General features: G+C 48.4%; 1 protein-coding gene across 3 annotated transcripts in view; it reads right to left on the bottom strand.

Annotated features, from left to right (window-relative positions):
- MDGA2 (MAM domain containing glycosylphosphatidylinositol anchor 2) overlaps positions 1-21825 on the bottom strand; it is a 682071-nt gene that overhangs the window by 35214 nt on the left and 625032 nt on the right. For all 3 annotated transcript variants that reach the window (XM_084833668.1, XM_084833657.1, XM_084833679.1), the window contains exons 12-14: positions 18548-18568; positions 14645-14800; positions 12401-12559 (exon numbers count right to left, since the gene is read on the bottom strand). In XM_084833668.1, coding sequence (XP_084689794.1) covers positions 12401-12559; positions 14645-14800; positions 18548-18568 — 336 coding nt within the window. The remainder of the gene's footprint in view (positions 1-12400; positions 12560-14644; positions 14801-18547; positions 18569-21825) is intronic.

Consider the following 21825-nt stretch of genomic DNA (forward strand, 5'->3'; position numbering starts at 1 on the left):
GTGGAACTCCCACCCTCTCTCATATGAGCCAATGTTATAATGAGGTGGAGGGGGGTATTATTTCTATTACCTAGGACACAAAGCACAACTTGAGCTGTAGCACTTGAAAGACTAACACACTTATTGTGGCTTATGGCAGCCTCACCTAACCTGGCTGAGGGATTACAGGAGTTGTAGTCCAGCACAGCTGGAAGGTACCAGGTGGGGGAAGGTTGCATTATGCTTTTGTGGACTAGTTAACTGATGAAGTGAATGGCCCCAGGATCCTGTGATTTTTCAAAGGACTGACTGGACACTTGGTTGGGGGTGTCTCCACCAGCGATTTCCTCTGAGCCGGCTGGATCTGGAGGTCATTAGGGAATCATGATGTCATGGCCATTCCGCAGCCACCCCGGAGCTTATCAGGGAAAAACTGGATTTCCTGAGACTGCCTGTAGTCCGATTCTTTTCCTTAAGTCAGGTTCTCAGTGGTATAGTTCATAGAATCATAGAAGAGTAGGTTAGACTCAATGGCCTACAAGACCAACGAGTCCAACCCCCTGCTCAACGCAGGAATCCAAGTCAGAGCATCCTTGACAGATGGCTGCCCAGCCTCGTCTTGAACGCCTCCAGTGTGGGAGAGCCCACCGCCTCCCTAGTTGTTGTGTGCCCCAACCCCCACATTGTTCTTGGGTATGCTAGCCCTGCCCAGGGGTGTGCCTTTCACTGTGACCCTGGTCAAGGGGTTATGTGTGTCTACTCAGCTTTGGCAGCTTCAAGGCAGGCAGAACACCACGTTCCTGTGATGATTGTTGCTGTAATAAGGAAGGAAGGAAGGAAGGAAGGAAGGAAGGAAGGCAGGCAGGCAGGCAGGCAGGCAGGCAGGTGGGGGGGGAGAGAAGGAGAGTAATTTCTGTGAAGACACAGGCAGAAACCTCAAGATTTTATCGAAGGTTCTTCGAAGGAAGATGTTATCTACCGAGAGTCCTTGGTCTTCACCAGACCCCCTCTCCGGGAGACCAAGGTTGCTGAGTGCATGTACTGGAGGTTGGGCCCATAGGGCAGTCTGGGGATTCTGCTCGTGTACCGTCCACCCCGCTGCACGACTGACTCCCTGGCCGAGGTACTTGAGGTGGTCTCTGATGTGCGTGTACAGTCCCCTAACTTACTGGTGTTGGGGGACTTCAACGTACATTTGGAGGCCATCCTCACAGGAGCACCTCAGGACTTCATGGAGACCATGGCCTAGTGGGAGCTGCACCATATTCTAACTGGGCCCACCCATGTAGCCGGTCATGCACTAGACCTTGTGTTTGTTTCTGGAGAAGTGGGGAGTGATCTGGAAGTCGGGGGTATATCCACCACCCCCTTGTCATGGTCAGATCACTATCTGGTGACGTTGGACTTCTCGGTTCCACAACCCCTCCGCAGGGGTGGAGGACCCATTAAAATGGTCCGCCCCAGGCGTCTTATGGATCCAAATGGATTCCTGAATGCGCTTGGGGATTCTCTGGGGCGTGCCAACGGCCACTCGGTCGAGACCCTGGTGGGTGGCTGGAATGCCGCAATCACTGGGGCATTAGATCAGGTGGCTCCGAAATGCCCTCTCCCCCTGAACAGGGCTCGGACTGCACCATGGTTCAATCCGCGGTTGCGAGCTCTGAAACAGGAGGTGAGACGGCTAGAGCGCCGGTGGCGGAAGTCTCGCTCCAAAGACGATCAGACACGGGCTAGAGCTGTATCTTCAGCCTATCACGTGGCGGTGAAGGCAGCAAAAAAGGAATATTATGCTGCCTCCATCGCGTCTGCAGAGTGCTGTCCCAGGAGGCTGTTCCAAGTGGTCCGGAGCCTGGTCGGTCCTGTGGCTCCGGAACCACTGGAGCATTCTAAAGCCTCCTGTGAGGCCTTGGCAAGGCACTTTGCAGATAAAATTGATCAGATTAGGTGTGTTACTCTGCACGTTGTGGATACAGTTAGTGAGCAAGAGGCGGCCTGTGGCAAACCGGTTTTGTGGGATCGGTTCCAGCTTCTTCCTCCTGATGAAGTGGACAAGGTGCTTTCATCGGTACGGCCGACCACCTGCTTACTTGATCCTTGCCCATCTTGGCTCATTATGAGCTGCAGAGAGAGACTGGGTGAGGGGATCAGGGTGGTGGTGAACGCCTCCCTTGAGGAGGGAGTGATGCTATCAGCCCTCAAGGAGGCAGTGAGAAGACCGCTCTTAAAGAAGCCCTCCTTGGATCCTCAAGTTTTGAACAACTTTCGCCCAGTCTCAAATCTGCCATTTTTGGGCAAGGTGATTGAGTGGGTGGTGGCGGTGCAGTTGAAGGCACACTTGGAAGAAACTGATTATCTAGACCCATTTCAGTCGGGCTTCAGGCCTGGGCATGGGACAGAAACGGCCTTGGTCGCCTTGGTAGATGATATGAGGAGGGCTCTGGATAGGGGTGAATGCTCCTTCCTTGTTCTCCTCGACCTCTCAGCAGCTTTCGATACCGTTGACCACGGTATCCTCCTGGACCGCCTGGAGGGGTTGGGCATTGGGGACACCGTATTGCGGTGGTTCCGGTCCTTCCTCTCCGGCAGGTACCAGAGGGTAGCACTGGGAGAGGAGGTTTCGGACCCGTGGCCACTTACTTGTGGGGTGCCACAGGGTTCCATCCTCTCCCCGATGCTATTTAACATCTATGTGAAGCCGCTGGGGGCTATCATCAGGAGGTTTGGGGTGCAGTGTCATCAATATATGGTTGACACTAGGGATGGCGGAGAATTTCTCCCCGAAACTTCGGGAGGCCGAGCGCCAAAGTGTTCAGCCCCCTGAACAAGTTTCGGGGAGAAATCCTCCGCACCCCCTGCACCCCGCACCCCCCCCCCCAGGATGGGACTTACCTTTGCCGAATGTCCCTCCCGGCGGCGGGTCCGGCCGGCGGTTCGGCGGCTGTTCGTGCGGGGCGGGAGCGGCAGCCGGTCTTTCGACCGGCTGCCGCTGCCGCCATTCCAAGAAAAGAAAAGAAAAAAAAACGCCCCCGTGATAGGCTACGTGACGATTAACGTAGCCTATCACGGCTAGATTTGCTAAGTCAGCCGTGATAGGCTACGTAAATCGTCATGTAGCCTATCACGGGTGACTTAAAAAAAAAAAAAGCACATACGGATAATGGCGGCCCCCACAGGGAGCCGCCATTCCCGTTCCTTATTTGGTCACTGTAGTCTACGTAAAGATTTACGTAGACTACGGCGACCAAATAAGGAACGCGAATGGCGGCTCCCTATGGGGGCCGCCATTAGCGTACGTGCTTTTTTTTTTTTTTTTAAAGTCACCCATGATAGGCTACGTGACGATTAACGTAGCCTATCACGGCTGACTTTGCAGATCTAGCCGTGATAGGCTACGTTAATCGTCATGGGGCGTTTTTTCTTTTTTTTAAACTTTCGAGTTCGCGGCTGGGGAGAGGCGGGAAGCCTCCCCCCCGGCCTGAATTTCAGCCGGGGCGAGGTGGGAAGCCTCCCCCCCCGGCCTGAACTTCGCGGGGGGAGCAGCGAAGCGCCTTCCCCACACCGCAAACAAGCTTCGGCGAAAGGTAAGGGACTTTCGTCCACCCCTAGTTCACACGCAGCTCTACCTCTCGTTTAAATCTTCACCAAGGTTGGCCGTAGAATCCCTGTCCAAATGTCTGGAGACGATGAGTGGCTGGATGGGGAGGAATAGGCTGAAGCTGAACCCTGACAAGACCGAGGTACTTTTGGTGGGAGACAAGAGGAGGCTGGGGGATGTTGACCTGGTGTTGAATGGGGTACGGCTACCCTTGAAAGACCAGGTCCGCAGCCTGGGGGTCATTTTGGACTCCCAGCTGTCCATGGAGGCTCAGGTGCCAGCTGTGAGCCGGACAGCGCTGTATCAACTCCATCTGATACGGCCGCTGCGCCCCTTCCTTCCCGACCATCTGCTCCCATCGGTAGTACATGCCCTGGTCTCCTCTCGTTTAGACTACTGTAATGCGCTCTACGTGGGGTTACCCTTGAAGACGGTTCGGAAGCTGCAGCTGGTACAGAATGCGGCGGCTCGCCTGATTAAAGGCAGCCGCCGGCGAGATCACATCACTCCAGTGCTGAAGGAGTTGCACTGGTTACCAATTGTTTTCCGGGCCAAATTCAAGGTGTTGGTTTTGACCTTTAAAACCCTATATGGTTCCGGCCCAGCCTATCTTAAGGAGCGCCTCCAGCAGCACCAGACAGGCTGCTTAACAAGATCAGCCTCGGATGGCCTTCTCTCTGTCCCATCAGCCAGGACAGCTAGACTGGTGGGGACGAGGGAGAGGGCCTTTTCTGTGGTGGCCCCCACTCTGTGGAACTCCCTCCCTAGGGAACTCCATCATGCCCCCTCTTTAATGAGCTTCCGTCGTGCATTAAAAACGTTGTTGTTCAGGCAGGCATTTGGGGTGGGTTAGGGTATTTTAGAAAATGTTTTTATTGTAGAATTTTATTGTTTTAAACTGTTTTTATTGTATGTTGTACATCGCCCAGAGTGGCTGGGTGACCAGCCAGATGGGCAATTAATAAATTTAATAATAAATAATAAATAAATAATAAAAAGGAGAAGGCAGGGGGGAGAGCCTGGATGGGGCAGGAAGCCTCTCTTATTGGTTGAGCAGCCCCTGCCAGTCAGATGACATTCACTCCACCCCCACCCACCCCGGACGTATGTTCTGTGAAGTGACTTATACTGGTGTAGTGCACTTGCTTGTGGAGCCCTGCGTGGACCAAAGCACAACCAAGCTGATCCCTTGAAAAAATCAGGGTAATCGTTCATTCGCTTTTCCTTAGGGATGTACGAAAGTCACTTACCTGTTCGCTGATTATGTTGATGGTGGGGGGGAGGCGTTCCGTCCCTCTCCCCGGAATCCCCCCCGGAATCCTGGCCGGCTGGCTCCGCTCCGCAGGGATTCTCCGTACCCGCCGCCGTTTGCATCCCTGCAGTCAGCCGTGATAGGCTACGTAAATGTTTATGTAGCCTATCACGTCTGACTTAAAACAACAACAACGTGCATACGCAAATGGCAGCGGCCACAGCTGCTGCCATTTGTGTTCCTTATTTTGGCACGTCTTAGTCTACATCAAGATTTGTGTAGACTAAGACGGCAAAAATAAGGGGAAAGCAAATAGCGTAGTGGGCGCTATTTGCGTTCCCCTTATTTTCGCCATCTTAGTCTACGTAAATCTTGACGTAGACTAAGACGTGCCAAAATAAGGAACGCAAATGGCGGCGGCCATTGCTGCCGCCATTTGCGTACATGCGTGTTTTTTTTTTTAAGTCAGACGTGATAGGCTACGTAAACATTTACATAGCCTATCATGGTTTTTTTTTTTTTTTAAACCTAGCCGTGATAGGCTACGTAAATCTTTACGTAGCCGCCCGGAAGATCCGCCCGAGGTAAGTCTCGTCCCAGGGGGGTGGGGGTGGCGGGGGGTTGACAGGCCGTTCTGCCACCGATTTCGGGGGGCCGAATGCACTGGCATTCGGCCTCCCCAAGATCCGTGGAGGAATTCTGTGACATCTCTACTTCTCCTTCTGTTGTCTTGCAGAAACCGCCTTGGAGGACAGCTCTATCAGTATCTTCTAATGCTAATAGCTAGAAGTCCAACCTTCATGTTCAAGACTTGTAGATTTCTGACAGCCATCTGTTGTAGGTTAACAACAAGGAGTAAGTGTCACCATCATGCTGTATTCCTTTCAGCAACAGATGAAGAAGGATTTTTTAAAATTTTCCCAGTATTTTAGCACTCTAGTTGTTTAGCTTTGCTGTTTTAAATCTGTATTTTAAATCTATGCATTGCTGCTAAGCTTTTATTCTGGTTGTATTTTTATACTGTAGTTTTCAGCTCTCATATATTATATTGTTTTATGTTGCACTTTGCGGTTTTAATTTTTGTGAGCAACCCAAAGAGCATTGGCTATTGGGCAATACAGAAATGAAATAAATAAAGAAATGAAATAAATAGATGTCCTGCACGTCAACCTTCCTTGAGCATTTGGCATCTCCAGATGCAGTAACAGAACGCTGATGGAGCTAGATGGAGCACAGGCCTGCTTCAGCCTATAGCCTTTCTGATATCCAGATAGAGAAATCCCCCAGTATCTTAGCTGGAGCCACATCATTTCATAGAATCCTAGAAGAGTAGGGTTGGAAGGGGCCTACAAGACCATCGAGTCCAACCCCTGCTCAGTGCAGGAATCCAAGGCAGAGCATCCCTGACAGATGGCTGTCCAGCCTCATCTTGAATGCCTCCAGTGTGGGAGAGCCCACCGCCTCCCTAGGTCATTGGTTCCATTGTCGTATTGCTCTAACAGTCAGGGCTGCTTCACACAGGAAGGTTTGTAGAACAGACACATACAGACTACATGGTTGTTCAGTCGTTCAATTGCATCTGAATCTTCGTGACCCCATGGACCATAGCACGCCAGGCCTTCCTGTCCTCCGCTCTCTCCCGGAGTGTGCTCAAGTTCATATTCATTGCGTCAGTGATGCTATCTAGCCATCTCATCCTCTGCCGTCTCCTTCTCCTTTGGCCTTCAATCTTTCCCAGCATCAGGGTCATTTCCAGGGACTTTTCTTTTCGCATTAGGTGGCCAAAATATTTGAGCTTCAGCTTCACTATCTGTCCTTCCAATGAGCACTCATGGTTGATTTCCTTTAGGATGGACTGATTTGACCTCCTTGCAGTCCAGGGGACTTGTAAGGGTCTTCTCCAGCACCACAGTTCGAAAGCATCAATTCTTCGGCGCTCAGCCTTCCTTATAGTCCAGCTCTCAAAGCCATACGTTGCTACTGGGAAAACCATAGCTTTGATTATACGGACCTTTGTCGGCGAGGTGATGTCTCTGCTTCTTACTGTGCCATAGCTTTCCTCCCCAGGAGCAAGCGTCTTTTAATTTCATGGCTACAGTCACCGTCTGCGGTGATCTTGGAGCCCAAGAACATAAAATCTGTCACTGCTTCCATTTCTTCCCCTTCTATATGCCAGGAAGCGATGGGGCCAGATGCCATGATCCCAAATAGGGCAAAAGTGTAAGTGCCTTGTTTGCTAGGTATGTATGCTGTAGAGCAGTGATTGCCTGTCCTGGGTTCAAATGTGTGCAGTACTAAACCCGCCTCTCCCCAATTTTCTGTATGACCCTGCCAAAGTGACACCCGCTGACGGCAAGTTCCGTATTGGTCCTCACTCATGTAAACCACATTCCTGCCACGCCCCCAGGCCTTCAGAAGCTGCTCACTTTGCTTGCTCTAAGTTGCCATATTGGTCCCCTGTACTGCTGACAGGGAGGAAGCGGATAGACACTTTTCCTCCTAGTGTTATGCTGGAGGGAGGAAAAGCACCAATCCACTTTCTGTCACGCTGAAGGAAAATAAGGCGCAGCAGCAGGAGGAGGTTATTCCGTCCTCTCTATCTTTTTAGTTTAATAATGTCCGTGGGAGAGATGCTCCTGGCAGTTGCTGGTGGATGGCCACCATCTCTGCACACACACACCCCGCATGCACTGAACACAGCGATCATCTTGGGCATTATGGGAGAAATTGGTTCTGGTGGGCTAAGATTGTTTTCTGGTGGCCACCCACCTGCCCCTCAAAGTGCACCGTAACGACGCTGCATCCAAGAGCATTCTGGGGGGGGAAATGATGCCATCTAGTGCCATTAGCAGTATTGTCATGATAAAACTTTTTAAAGAGACAAGGGAAATCACCACTGCCCTACTGCCACTGGTTACCTCCCACCCCAAACTGTAAATAAATCCCTCTGCTAAAGAAACTTCCTTAGTTTTATTGGCAACCCCCCACACACATTCTGCAGAGACTTTTTGGCTTAGCAGTACATTCTTCATGGTGCATTTTATATTTCTAATCAAGCACTTCCATTCTGCTTTTTTAAAGCTGTGTTGACTCACCCTGAGCCTTACAGAGGTGTCGGATTAGAAACTGAAATGAAAACATTAAAAGAAAAGGAAAAAAGAACAGTGGAAAGTTTTTGTTCTGTCTTGTGGGTTTACAAAGAAAGAACTCCTTGAGATACTTTAAGATGGGCTTATCCACTGAACATGCGTCTGCTCACACCGTTCATTTCCACTTTTCACAAAGAGCAGAGCGTCCATGCATATGCATGTTGCCAACAAGCCTCATTTGATCTCTGGAACAAGCTTAAAGAGGACCTAAAAGGCTAGAATGCACATTTGGCATATAAGGGACAGGCTCAGATTGAAGCCCTTTTCCCAAACTCAGTGGGAACCTTTTGTGTGACACACCTTCCATTTTGCTCAAGAAGCTCCATGCTGTTCTCCTGCTTGATTCTCCCTAATTTAATGGTCTCTCAAGTCCCTCGGCATGGATCCCGGCAAAAAGATTTGTGATGAGGAGTAATCCGAGGCAAGGGCAGAAGAGCGAGGCTGCTGGACAGCCAAGCCTTGTAATGTGGCATGTGATAGAGGGGCTGCACAATGGAGTGACAAGCTCTTATTTCAGCTAGGCCTGTAGCTTAATCACCTAGAAAGGGGCGGGGGGCTGTTGGACACCTCTACCTTTGAGGGCTCATGTGTGGGGTGAAGAGCAAGGGCTGCTACCTGGATAAATATTCTCCTTTTATTATTATCGGCACATCAGTTTGTAAAATCAAAGCCGGCCCTGGACAACCTTTTAGGGGGCTTCCCCTGGTGGCAGAGAGATGGATGAGGTATTGAATTAAAGCACAGAACAGAGGGAGGGGGCCATGGCTCAGTGGAAGAACCCCTGCTTTGCATGCAGAGGGTCCCAGGTTCAAACCCCAGCAGCACGTCCATGTAGGGTAGGAAAAGCTCCCGTCTGAAACCTTGGAGAGCCATTGTGCAGTGACGACAGTACTGGGCTAGATGGATCAAGGCTCTGACTCAGGGTTATGCAGCTTCACATTTCGAAAGAACAAAAATGCAAGAAAAAAAATTGTGGCTTTGCTGGTTTAAGCCCAACAGGAAGAAGCAGGCTACAGTTTTCAAAGGAAATGGGAAACAAACAGAACAAACTTGAACTCTTAATACAGGAGGGAAATTATGACTCGATAGGTATAACTGAGACTTGGTGGGATGACTCACATGACTGGAATACAGCAATTGAAGGATATAACTTGTTCAAAAAGAACAGGAGGAACAGAAAGGGAGGTGGGGTTGCACTGTATGTGAAAAATACATATCTCTGCACAGAAATACAGGAGGAGGAGCTTGGTAGCCCCATCGAGAGCATCTGGGTTGAAATAAATGGAGCAAAGAATAAAAGGAACCTGGTGGTCGGAGTCTACTACCGGCCACCCAACCAAGGAGGAGACGAGGATGAAACTTTTGAAAAGCAAATTGCCAGTGTTTCAAGGAAGCATGATGTAGTAGTAATGGGGGACTTCAATTTCCCCGATATTTGTTGGGAGACAAATTCTGCAAAACATGGCCCCTCCAGGAAATTCCTGATTTGTGTTGCTGATAACTTCCTCCTACAGAAAGTAGAGGAAAGAACTAGAGGATTGGCTATCCTTGACTTGATCCTAACCAACAGAGATGACTTAGTGGATAAAGTAGCAGTTACAGGAACTCTAGGGGAAAGCGACCATGTTATACTTGAGTTCATGGTTCTAAAGGAAGCAAAAGCCGAGTGTAGCCAAATGCGTACCCCAGATTTCAGGAAAGCCAATTTTAATAAACCTAGAACAATGATAAGTAAGGTCCCATGGCAAGCGACTCTAATGAGAAAAAGAGTCCAATATGGGTGGGAGTTTTTAACAAAGGAAATTCTAAAGGCACAATTACAACAATTCCAACAAGAAAAAAAGGCAGGACACAATAGAAGAAGCCAATGTGACTTCACAAACTAATTAGACATGACCTGAAAACAAGTAAAGACACATATTAGAAGTGGAAGGAAGGCCAAGCTACAAAGGAAGAGTGCAGGCAGGTAGCACAGAATTGCAGGGATGGCGTCAGGAAGGCTAAAGTTGAGAAGGAGCTGAGGTTAGCTAGGGATGCTAAAGGCAACAAAAAGGCTTTCTTCAGATATATGCATAGTAGAAGAGAGAGGAAAGAAATGGTGGTTCAATTAGTAAATAAGGATGGCAAAATGATAACAGATGACAAAGAAAAGGCAGAGGTGCTCAGTTCCAACTTTGGCTCAGTCTTCTCCCAAAAGAGGGTCACTGAGCCCCCAGCAAAGGCGAAGAACAGGCTGAGGGGGCAGGATTGCAGCTTGAGATCGATAGGCATATGGTCAAGGAACACCGAATGACTGTGAATGAGTTCAGATTGCCAGATGAACTCTACCCTAGAGTAATAAAGCAACTGGTAGAAGAACTCTCAGAACCACTGTCTATTATCTTTGAGAAATCACGGAGGATGGGTGAAGTGCCAGATGACTGGAGGAGGGCTAATGTTGTTCCTATCTTCAAAAAGGGCAAAAAGGAGGAACCTGGGAACTACAGAGCAGTCAGTCTGACATCAATCCCTGGGAAAATTCTGGAGCAGATGATAAAGCAATCCATCTAGAAGCACCTTGACAACAATGCTGTGATTACTCGAAGCCAACATGGATTTGTCAAAAACAAGTCCTGCCAGACGAATCTGATCTCATGTTTTGATCAGGTCACCTCCCTTGTGGATTGTGGGAATGCTGTGGAATAATCTACCTCGACTTCAGCAAAGCTTTCGACAAAGTGCCCCGTGAAATCCTAATGAACAAACGAGCTCAGAGTGGGCTAGCTGCAACAACTCTCAGGTGGATTCACAGTTGGCTACAGAATCAAACCCAAAGAGTGCTTATCAATGGGATCTTCTCAAACTGGAGAGAGGTAACGAGTGGGGCACTGCAGGGCTCAGTCCTGGGCCCAATGCTCTTCAACATTTTTATGAATGACTTGGAGGAGGAGGTGCAGGGAATGCTGATCACATTTGCAGATGACACAAAATTGGGTGGGACAGCTAATACCTTGGAAGACAGAAACGAAATTCAAAGTGATCTGGATAGGCTGGAGTGCTGGGCAGAAAACAACAGAATGACATTTAATGGGGATAAATGCCAAGTTCTGCACCTAGGAAAAATAAACCAAATGCACAGTTACAAGATGGGGCTTGTAACTGTGCCTGTAACTGTAACTGTAACTTGTAACTGTAACTTGGCTCAGCAACACTACAAGCGAGAAGGATCTTGGAATTGTGGTAGATCACAGGCTGAATATGAGCCAACAATGTGATGTGCCTGCAAAAAAGGTAAATGCTATTTTGGGCTGCATTCATAGAAGTACACCTTCCAAATCATGTGAAATACTAGTTCCTCTCGACTCAGCACTGTTTAGGCCTCATCTGGAGTACTGTGTCCAGTTCTGGGCACCACACTTTAAGAAGGATACAGACAACCTGGAGAGGGTTCAGAGGCGGGCAACAAAGATGATCAGGTGACTGGAAACAAAGCCCTATGAGGAGAGACTGAAAGAACTGGACATGTTTAGCCTTGAGAAGAGAAGACTGAGGGGAGATATGATAGTGCTCTTCAAGTACTTGAAAGGTTGTCACAGAGAGGAATGCCGGGATCCCTTCTCGATCATCCCAGAGTGCAGGACACAGAATAATAATGGGCTCAAGTGACAGGAAGCCAGATTCCCGCTGAACATCAGGAAAAACGTCCTGACTGTTACGGCAATATGACACTGGAACCAATTACCCAGGGAGGTAGTGGGGTCTCCCACCTGGGAGGCATTCAAGATGAGTCTGGACAGCCATCTGTCAGGGATGCTTTGACTTGGATTCCTGCATTGAGCAGGGGGTCGGACCTGATGGCCTTGTAGGCCCCTTCTAACCCTACTATTCTGTGATTCTGTGATTCTATGAAAGTGCCATACATATTGGCTGGAACTGCTCAGGCTTCAGATGACTGAGATGAGTCCTTCCTAGTTAGCAACTCAGCAGCTGAGGTGTTGTGGAATGTTCATGAACATTCAAACAGTTGTGTTTGTTTTTTAAACTCTGTAAGAATAGACTCAATTCTGGCAGTGAAGAGACATAGGGATCACCCCCAAAGCATATGGCCACACCCCATTTCCATCAACATCTCTGCATCAGAAATCCCTCTGGAGGGTAGAAGTTGAAAAAGAAAAAGACAGTGGCAACATTTGCTAGCTTGTTTCAGTTCATTTGTACACCTCAGGTACTGGAGATATGAGACTGATTAAGGTCAAAGGTAGAGGACAGGAGGGGGACATCTTTGCGGCCTGAAGGACGTTCAACATCACAGAAACTCTTGTGTAAATTGTAAACAGCCCAGAGAGCTTTGGCTATGGGGTAGTATAGAAATGGAAATCATCGTCGTCATCATCATCTTGTCTTGTGATAGCAATGAAAATGATACGATTGGTGGATTCTACTCACCTATGTGTTGTCCATACATGTTGTAGTAGAAACTAAAGCAATATGCAGTGTTAGCGGCTCCATATGGGTTTTTTGGGGGGATGCTGAAAACAGGGCTAATGAGTCTGGCCTTGTCACCTTCTTTCCTGGGACTGGATGCTTCAATGTACATGAAGAATCCTAGAAGAAGAAGGAGGAGGAGGAGGAGGAGGAGACCAGTGAGACGACATTGTGAGATGTAGGGATGTTGGAGAATTCTGCCATCGACTCCAGTGAGGCTGGATTCTAAAGAACAATCTAATCTCCCCAACAAAGGTGGACTGAGGGAGAAATCTGGGGACACTGGTGAGAGGCGAGGCCAAAGGCCAAATGACTTTCAGGTGGGATGCCCATTACGAGTTAGTCCATGCACAGTTCCATGTGCATGGAATGCAAGACAGGAATGCAAATGGTGGCTGCTTCCCATGGAGCGGAGCTGGCCGGGGAGGATTCCGGGGGGGGGGGAGGGACGGATCGCCTCCCCCCCAGCGGATGGCCCCAGCGGAACGGGGTAAGTAATTCGTACACCCCTAGTGAGATGCCACGTCTGCAAAGGAAAGAACTTCGTTTGTTCCAGGCTGGGAACTGCAGGCAGCTGGGGAACTGCACATGGACTAACTTGTAATGGGCATCCCACCTGAAAGTCATTTGGCCTTTGGCCTCGCCTCCCACCAATGTCCCCAAATTTCTCCCTCAGTCCACCTTTGCTGGAGAGAAAGGAAGGTCCAAGAAAGGTGTGCGTGGGGGGATTTCTTCAGGCCTAATCAGGGCTGGCACGCCCAGACATTTCCAGTGGCAAAGCCCATAGTTGCACCCCTGCTTCCCTTCCGTGCTGCAAGAGGGGCCTGAGGCCCCACAGGAGCTCCCTAGTTCAGACCCCACTGTCAGTCTATAACAGGGGTGCAGAGCCTCTGGCCTGGGAGCCAAATCCAGACCTCCTGTGTTATCCAGATGCTCACAGCCCTTTCCCCTGACCACCAGTGGTCAGTGGTTTACCAACTTTTGTGCAGGTTTCCCCCCCCCACATTCTAAAAGATTGAAAGGCCTCTCCTTAGGCTTCACTACTGGCAGGAAGAGCTTGAAGCTAAAATGTGCCGGCACTTTCGGTGTTTGGCTCCGCCCACCCCTAGGATGTGGCCCCCCAGAGCATCTCCAAACAGGGATCCAGCCCTTGGGCTGAAAGAGGTTCTGCAGCCCTGGTCTCTCAGGCTTCCGGTTCACACAGTGAAATCCCTCCGCTGACAAGGAACCCAAAGCATTTCCTCAATGCATAAGCCAGTTGAGGTTATCAGCCCTTCACCTGGGCTTCTGCTCCCCCACCCCACCCCAAATAAATCCCAAGGGAAACCCTTCCCTGCTGAACCCACTGATGATAAAGTTGGAGCAGGAAAACGGAACAGACCAGTGTTAAGAAAATTGTATCTGCAAAGGGAAATGATGGCATCGTTTAGTTTCCAAGCCTCAAAGGCTCTGAGAGGGGGAGGGGGGGGGCTAATTTAATGAGAGCGGGTGAAACGTACTGAGAGGCGAGAGCTTCCCAGTTCAGTTCTTGTCTCAGCCTCAAACTCAGAAAGTAATTATTGCCTCTGCCCCATCCATGCATCGTGGAATAATAGTAAGATGTTATAAGGACTACTGAAACAAGTGCTTTGAACTCTCCGGTGACTGTTGTTGCTGCTAATTTCTCCCCCCAGCCCCAATAGTTCTATTGCAGACTACCCTGACTTGTTGGCACCCTCCAGATGTTTTGGATTTCAACTCCCATCAGCCCCATCTCGCATGGCCAGTGGGCAGGAATGCTGGAAGCTGTAGTTCAAAACACCGAGAGGATGCCACGGTGGGGAAGGCTTTTCAGAAAGGGACCTGCTACTCCAGATCTCTTCCTGCAAGGAATGCATCATTGTTTAGGAATTCCATGGCTGATGGCAAGTTATTAATTCTTAACAACAACAACAACAACAGGAATTTATCTGAGGCAGACCTCATGGTCTCAAGGTGGTTTAAGATACTGGCTTGTTCCACAGCTGGTGACCATAGTTTTAGAAAAAAGGGGAAAATAAAAATAATGAGACAGTTTCCGCTTTAATTGCAGCAGGCCCCTAAAAGAGGAGTGAAGGGTTTGCATGCATGGACAAAAACCTTGTGCATTTGGTCATGTGAATGCGGACATTGTCTGCATTCCGCTCTACTTTTCATTGCAAGAACCAGTTGAGAGATGCAGTGTACCTTCCTTGGAGCCGGATCGGTCAGCACTGGGCCCTGTGTTTGGTGTGTACTTTGTGTCTCGGAGGACAATGTTTTGTCTCGTCCAGTCAAAGTTGTCCTTTTCATCTTGGATGAATAAACAAATGTTGCCATCTTCAAAGCCACAGTGGAATTCTCCTGCCAACAGATCGACACCACATTCACATGAATAATCTTTGCAGCTTAACACCACCTAAAAAGTTGACAGGCAGATCAGGGAAAAAGGATTCAACCTGTGCTGGGTGCAGTTCTGTTACTACTAGGGATGGCACGGGTGCCCGATTCAGTCTGGGAATCCAGCCGACCTGCTCCTGCCCGCACCCCTGAGCCCCGCTCACCGAGCCCCTGCCCCTGCTCGCCCCCTGCCCATGCTTGGTGAATGGCCTGCACTCAGCTTAGCAGCCTCGTTGAGCTTCACGGACACCATTTTTTGAGAAATAAAATGGCGATCGCAAAAATGGGCATATTTGCACACATGAGAAAATGCGCATTTTGCGAATGCACATATTTGCATGTGCATGAAAATGTGTATTTTCCAAAAATGGACATTTTCGCACACACACTAATGTATGCCTTCACAAAAATGCACATTTCACACATGAGAATATGTGCATTTGCAAATATGCAATTTTTTGTGCATACAAAAACTTGCACATTTTTGCGATCGCCATTTCATTTTTTTAAAAAATGGTGACCACCAAGCTCGACGAGGCCATGGGATGAGTGTGGGCTGCTGACTGAGTGTGGGAGGGGCTCAAGCGCAGTCCGGGGATTGACGAACGGGGGCAGGGGCTGGGTGGGCATCCAGAGAACCCGGACGGGGGTGAGTTCACACATCCCTAGTTACTAGTGAAGACTCAGATCTGCTAGATTCAGGTTTGAACCTGGATGTCCAAGTTTCCGCAGTGGCCAGGAGGAGGGCATTTGCCTGCTTGCTCACTTGTTACATTTCTATGCCACCCATTAGTGGAACCTCTCTGGGCACTTCACAAAACAAACTTAAAGCCACAAAATACAATAACCTTGTTAATCATAATATATAAAAAACATAAGTTTAAGGCAGAATAAAACCAAATTAAGAACCAAGATAAAAGCCAGTAGCAGTGCAAAGATCAAAAAACACAGAAGCACATTTTTAAAAAAATGAAAGACATTTATTTCTTTCATTGTTGTTTTAATTATGCTTTTAATTTACTTGCTTTTATGATTGTTTAATTAAGTTTTAATTAAGTTTTAATTTTGTTTTGTTATTCTTATCTACCTTGAGCTCCATCTTTTGGTGGAAAGATGGGATATAAATAAACTAAATAATAGATAAATAACTGACTGCCCAGGGAGGTGGTGGGATCTCTGTCCCTGGAGGTATTTAAGCAGAGACTGGACAGGGATGCTTTAAACTAGGGATGGACGAAAGTCCCTTACCTGATCCCGAAACTTGCTTCGCGGTGGGAGGGAGGCACTCCGTCCCTCCCCCCGAAATTCTGGCCAGGGGGGAGGCGCCCCGTCCCTCCCTGCCAAAATTCTGGCTGGGGGGGAGGCGCCCCGTCCCTCCGGCCGCAAAACCTCGTCTCCTGCCGGGACGCAAATGGCGGCGGCCGTAGCCGCCGCCGCCGTTTGCGTCCCTGCAGTCAGCCGTGATAGGCTACGTAAATGTTTACGTACCCTATCATGGCTGACTTAAAAAAAAAAAAAAGCGCGTACGCAAATGGCGGCGCCCATGGGTGCCGCCATTTGCGTTCCTTATTTTGGCACGTGTAGTCTATGTAAACATTTACGTAGACTACGGCGAAAATAAGGGCAACACTATTTGCATTTGCATACGCGCTTTTTTTTTTTTTAAGTCAGCCGTGATAGGCTACGTAAACATTTACGTAGCCTATCATGGTGTTTTTTAAAAATCTAGCTGTGATAGGCTACATAAATGTTTACGTAGCCTATCACGTTTGTTTGTTTGTTTTACTTGGAAATGGCGGCAGCGGCAGCCGGTCGGAAGACTGGCCGCCGTCACACCGCCGCCGGAGCCGCCGCCGCCAGGGACATTCGAGCAAGGTAAGTCCTGTCCCGGGGGGGGGGGCAGACCGTTTCTCCACCAATTTCAGGGGGCCAAATGCACTGGCATTTGGCCTCCCCGAGATTCATGGAGAAATTATCTGACATCCCTACTTTAAACTGGCTTCCTGCACCAGGCAGGGGGTTGGAGTCAATGGCTTAAATGGCCCCTTCCAACTCTATGATTCTGTGATAATAATGGTGTTTCAGCTCTTCTTTTCACCAAAGGTGACTTCAGACAACCACTTTCAGTCTCAGCACCTGCCTTGGAACTGCCATTGCAATGTAACTCCTGCAGAAATCAAAATTGCCTTGAAGCTCTTGTGAAAAGGCAGGGTGTAAGTTTACATGCTTCAGAGGCAGCCTGCCAAGTCCTGCAGCTGTGTCACCAAGCCACGATGATCAGTAGCATCAAACCTGGGGTCAGGGGGAGTCTAAGCAGATTGCTATGGTGAATCTCCCCCATTTCTCTAGGCAAAGAATGTGGAGCAGGACCCTCCTGGGGCATTCCTAGCACCCAGGACAAAGGCTGGATCGGCAGGGGGTGGAGTGGGGCTCAATCCACCATGGTCCTATGAACAGGGAGCATCCGGACAAGGAAATCTGGCTGAGGAGCCAGCATCCATCGTAGGTGTCCTGAGTGGGAATGAGGCGTACTATCAACCTGTTGGGACAGCCGGGATTGAAGGAGACGGGGAAATGTGCAATTGATGGTGTAGCTCAGAAGGCCAAAATATCTGCCTGCTTTCAGGAATCTTTTGAGCACTTCAATCTCAAACACCAGGTGATCTCTAAGATGAGTGCAGGTGCATTAATAACAGACCCCCACAACTTTAATCCAACAAGCTGAATGCTGCTCATCAGGAAGGATGGGGGAGAAGTTTGTTTGGTTCACATTTTAATATGAGCTGACCTAATTTGCACTTCCCGAACTAATACACAATCCAGAATACCCTTTGGTATTCACATTTTGCAATTCAGCAATTCAAAAATGCATATGGAAATGCACACGTTAATGGAAACTGCATGCAACATGCAAACAGCATGTTGTTGTTTATTCGGCCAGTCGCTTCCGACTCTTTGTGGCTTCAAAAGCATCTCTCTTCCTTCGCTCAGCCTTCCCCATGGTCCAGCTCTCGCAGCCATAGGTTACTATGGGGAATACCATTGCTTTAACTATGCGGACCTTCGTCCGCATGCAACATGCAAACAGCATACCAAAAGGCATATTTTAGGAGAAATGGCTTAAAAGTGTGTATATTCGTGAAAATGCATTGAGCAGGGGGTTGGACTCGATGGCCTTGTAGGCCCCTTCCAACCCTATGATTCTATGATTCTATGTGTAGAAAAATACATACAATATTTTGTGCAAAGGGTAACCTGAATGAAAATATATATGCGGTTTTGCGCAGACTTTTGTAAAAATTGCAAATTGACGCAGAAAAATGAATGTTTGCTTGAAAAATGTGAATATTTTGGGAAGTGAATTGGACAGATTTGTTCATTCCTTCTCATCAGCCATGTAGAACCAGAGGCTTGGTCTCTCTCTCTCTCTCTCTCTCTTGCATCCTAAGAGAGTTGTCAACCACGTGGCAGGACATAATACATGGACTGGGGCAGGGTGGGATGGGGAGCATTTGCCTTCATTTGTTGTTCACATACTTCCCTTGGTCTTCTCGGGTCTTCTTTTCCATCCATCCACTCACTTGCTGTATCCTCTGCAGTCAAAATGTAAACTGCAATCTTTTTTTGCTTATACTATGCACACTGATGACGCTGTATTAATAAGAACATTAATTCTCAATAATGAAGAAACAAAGTAGTTCAAATACTTACGTAGGTGAGGGTTCATTGGGGCTGGAAGAGAAAGAGAGATGAAATCCTAAAATTAGTAGACATTTCTGGACATGCTGATGATAAATTTGCTACTGAGTTCTCCAATATCTGGGTTTAACCCATTACATGCCCAGTTCTCCACAAATCTATTCAAACTGCACTCTCATTTCTCTAATTTTGTCCCATTAGTTGGCCCTTAGCTTTTTAAGGTTTTTAAGGTGAGGTTTTTTTGTTTTTGTTTTTGTTTACATTTAAACAAAATTCATTTTTGGAAATACTGCTTATGGATGCCAGAGAAATCTGTTTCGGAGGTGAAGTGTGATGAGTTTTTGTCAAGCGCCCCTCCCCCAGACTTCAATCTGTTTTCTGCTAACCAGTCTGATTCGGTCTGCAGTGAGTTGGGCTAGTTAACAGATTTTCCATGTTTTTTAATTTGTGCAAATTACAGGTGTAATTTTAATAAATTTGCATAATTTGCACACATTGTGCAAAGTATGGCTGTAATTTGTGCAATTTGTGTAATTTTGGCCACAATTTGCACAAAACTCTATTGTTATTCACTCTCTGCCATTGATACAGGGTAGGTGCTGTTAACCAAATAGGCACAACATGATTTTATTTATTTATTTATTTATTTATTTATTCATTCATTCATTCATTTTATTTTATTTTATTTAACATATTTCTTGGCTGCCTTTCAGGGCGGAAGCCCTCCCAAGGCAGTGTATCACAATAAAACACATAAACACATTTTATGACATTTGTATCCCAGCATTCCTCTCCTTCAAGGAAAGGAAAGTATTCCATTTTAACTTCACAGCAATGCTGTAAGGTAGGCTTGGCTGAGAAAATTGTGACTGGCTCAGGGACAGTCACACTATAGTAATAACAAACTCATTATTTGAGTGTGGTTCCTTTTGTAGCCAAAATAGCCCCAGCCATGCTGACAAGATGGGAGTATCAGTTGGCTTGGGAGAATCCCAAAGTTTGCAGAAGTTGGAAACAAAAAACTTTTAGAAAAAAAACCAGCGGGTGGGGTGGGGGAAGAAAACCAGGGTTAGGATCCCGAAAAGGGTATGGATGGAACCCTAATGAGGAGCTCTCCCTAACGTAACTATTCCCCCCCCCCCCAGCCCCACTGGTTTTGTTTATAAATACGTACTCATGCTTCTATGCAAATACTTTTGAGGTGGCTTCATAAGAATGATTCAGGATTTGAACCAGGTCTTCCTACTTCCTCTGCCTAACTCTGGCTGATGAACAGGAGGAGCAATGCAGAGGAAGCTGCTTGATGAAAAGCTCTTTGTTGATTGAAAACATTGTGTATGTTAAAATTGCTCCAGAGCTATTTGCTTCCCCTTTTGTATTTATAGATATACGTCCACCCTATTTATATTCCACTCATGAGCTACACAACTAGGTCCAAATTTGACTTACCTAAAGCTATTTTGAAAGCATTCTTTGATTGAGCAGCAGTGCCATTTTGTTTTTACGTTCCTTTATCTAAGGGATTTCCGTCCGGTGTAATTTTCCATGGGCAAGCGTAGCCAGTTATTCAAGATCAGCCTCTTTGTGTTTGCTAACACAATTACTTCTCATTTGCTGAGAAACATTCATTTTGGCATTCTTCTGACTCCAAATGAACCAAAATTGAGGGGAATGGCATTGAGCGACACGCGCTTTTGTCGTCAAACGTTGGGGCTCTTAGAGAAGCCATCATGAATGGCTCACCTTGAATGCTGCAGTATTCATACTGTTCACAGCGCCCTGGCCAGAAACAAATGGAGGGGCTGGCAAACAAATAGCAGCTCCCAGGGAGTGACAAGAGCCGAGAAACACACTCAACTGCGGTTACTTATTTACGTGTCGCAGATGAGCAGCGAAAGAGGGACAGAAAAAGCTCCACCTCAGAAGAGAAGCAGCTTGTGGTGATCCTTCCGTCATCATTCCTAAAGGTTCAAGTGGCCTATGGGTGGGAGGGAGGAAGCCACCATTAGCCATGATGGGGAAGATGATGAGCGACTGAAGGAACGAACCCTTTCGGATGGGTTTGCAGCATCTAGGAAATCTCTACAGCTCACAGCTCTTACTGTCTGAGACACTCATGACAGGTGATTTCAAGCATTCCTGGGGATGAAAGTGTGCATGTGTAGAGAACTTCCTCTCCCCCAGTGTAAGGGCTGAGCTGCAGGTAGCTGTCAGGGTGGAAACTGAGCCCACAGAGCCCCAGAGCAGTTCTGATTCTGAGGAAGAGCAACAACCCGTGGCAGAGGAGCCCACTCATCGCTCACAGGCACAGCGGCAGGGAGAGATTCCTCCCACCTGCATTCCTGGGAGAGAGAGTGACCCTGGCAGCGAGAGAGCAGGGGAGGGGGCCTTGCTGGATGCTCGGCGCAGACACAGGGAGCGGCGCCAGATGGAGGGCGCCGAGAGGAGGCGCTCCACCCGCTTGGCGCTAAAACAACGGGTCGCGTCCTGAGGACCCACGGGTAAGAGGGAGGACCTCTCCATGGCCCATAAGTTCAGAGTCTTCCCACCCTTCTCCTTCAAATGGGGATCAACTGCCTTGCCCGGAGCTTAGGCTACTCTGCTAACTACCCCACTGCAGTTCCTTGCTTAGTCGCTGGTGATTAGCATCTGAAAGAGTCATTAAGTTGTAAAGGAATAAAGCCTTGGAAAGAATCCTCTTCATCTGTGTCTTGAGCTGGCTATTGGAGGGGACTGTAAGAGGCAGCTAGGGCACTCCTGATAGCAGCTATCAGAGGGGAGCCAGGAGTCAGGAATAGAGCCAGGGAGCCAGGGCTGAGGGACTGCTCAGAAGCATGTCTCAGCCAGGAAGACTAGGGCTCTTAACTTGCCTTCCTGCTCCCAAGACCCTGAGGAGAGCTAGGGAGATGCTCCAACTGGAGATGTTGGAGGAATCCATTTGGGGGGTGGTGTTCAGCGGGTTTTCGCCTTGCCAGGAGGGCTTACCGCTCCCTCACCACCACCTCCAGCAAGTGCTCTGGAGAGCCCCGCCATCCACTCTCCCACCGTGCCATTTGCAGCAGCAAGAGAGTAGCTGACAGGACTCTCTTGTCCCTAGCCATGGGGCTCCCATGAGAGTTCAGCTGACCTCTCATGGGAGCTCCGTGGTTGGGGCACAAGGTGAGTGGCCAGCCCACTGAACGAGTAGGTGGGTTGGCAAGCTGAGCAACTGAGTGGGCAGGTGGTGGCAGCACCTTGTGTGAGGCGGCATGACATGGCCGTAAAGTGGCTATTTACGCAAGATTAAAGGC

This window comes from Heloderma suspectum, chromosome 1, assembly GCF_057233095.1.
Source record: "Heloderma suspectum isolate Gila_16-S chromosome 1, 16-S_ref, whole genome shotgun sequence".
Taxonomy (NCBI): domain Eukaryota; kingdom Metazoa; phylum Chordata; class Lepidosauria; order Squamata; family Helodermatidae; genus Heloderma; species Heloderma suspectum.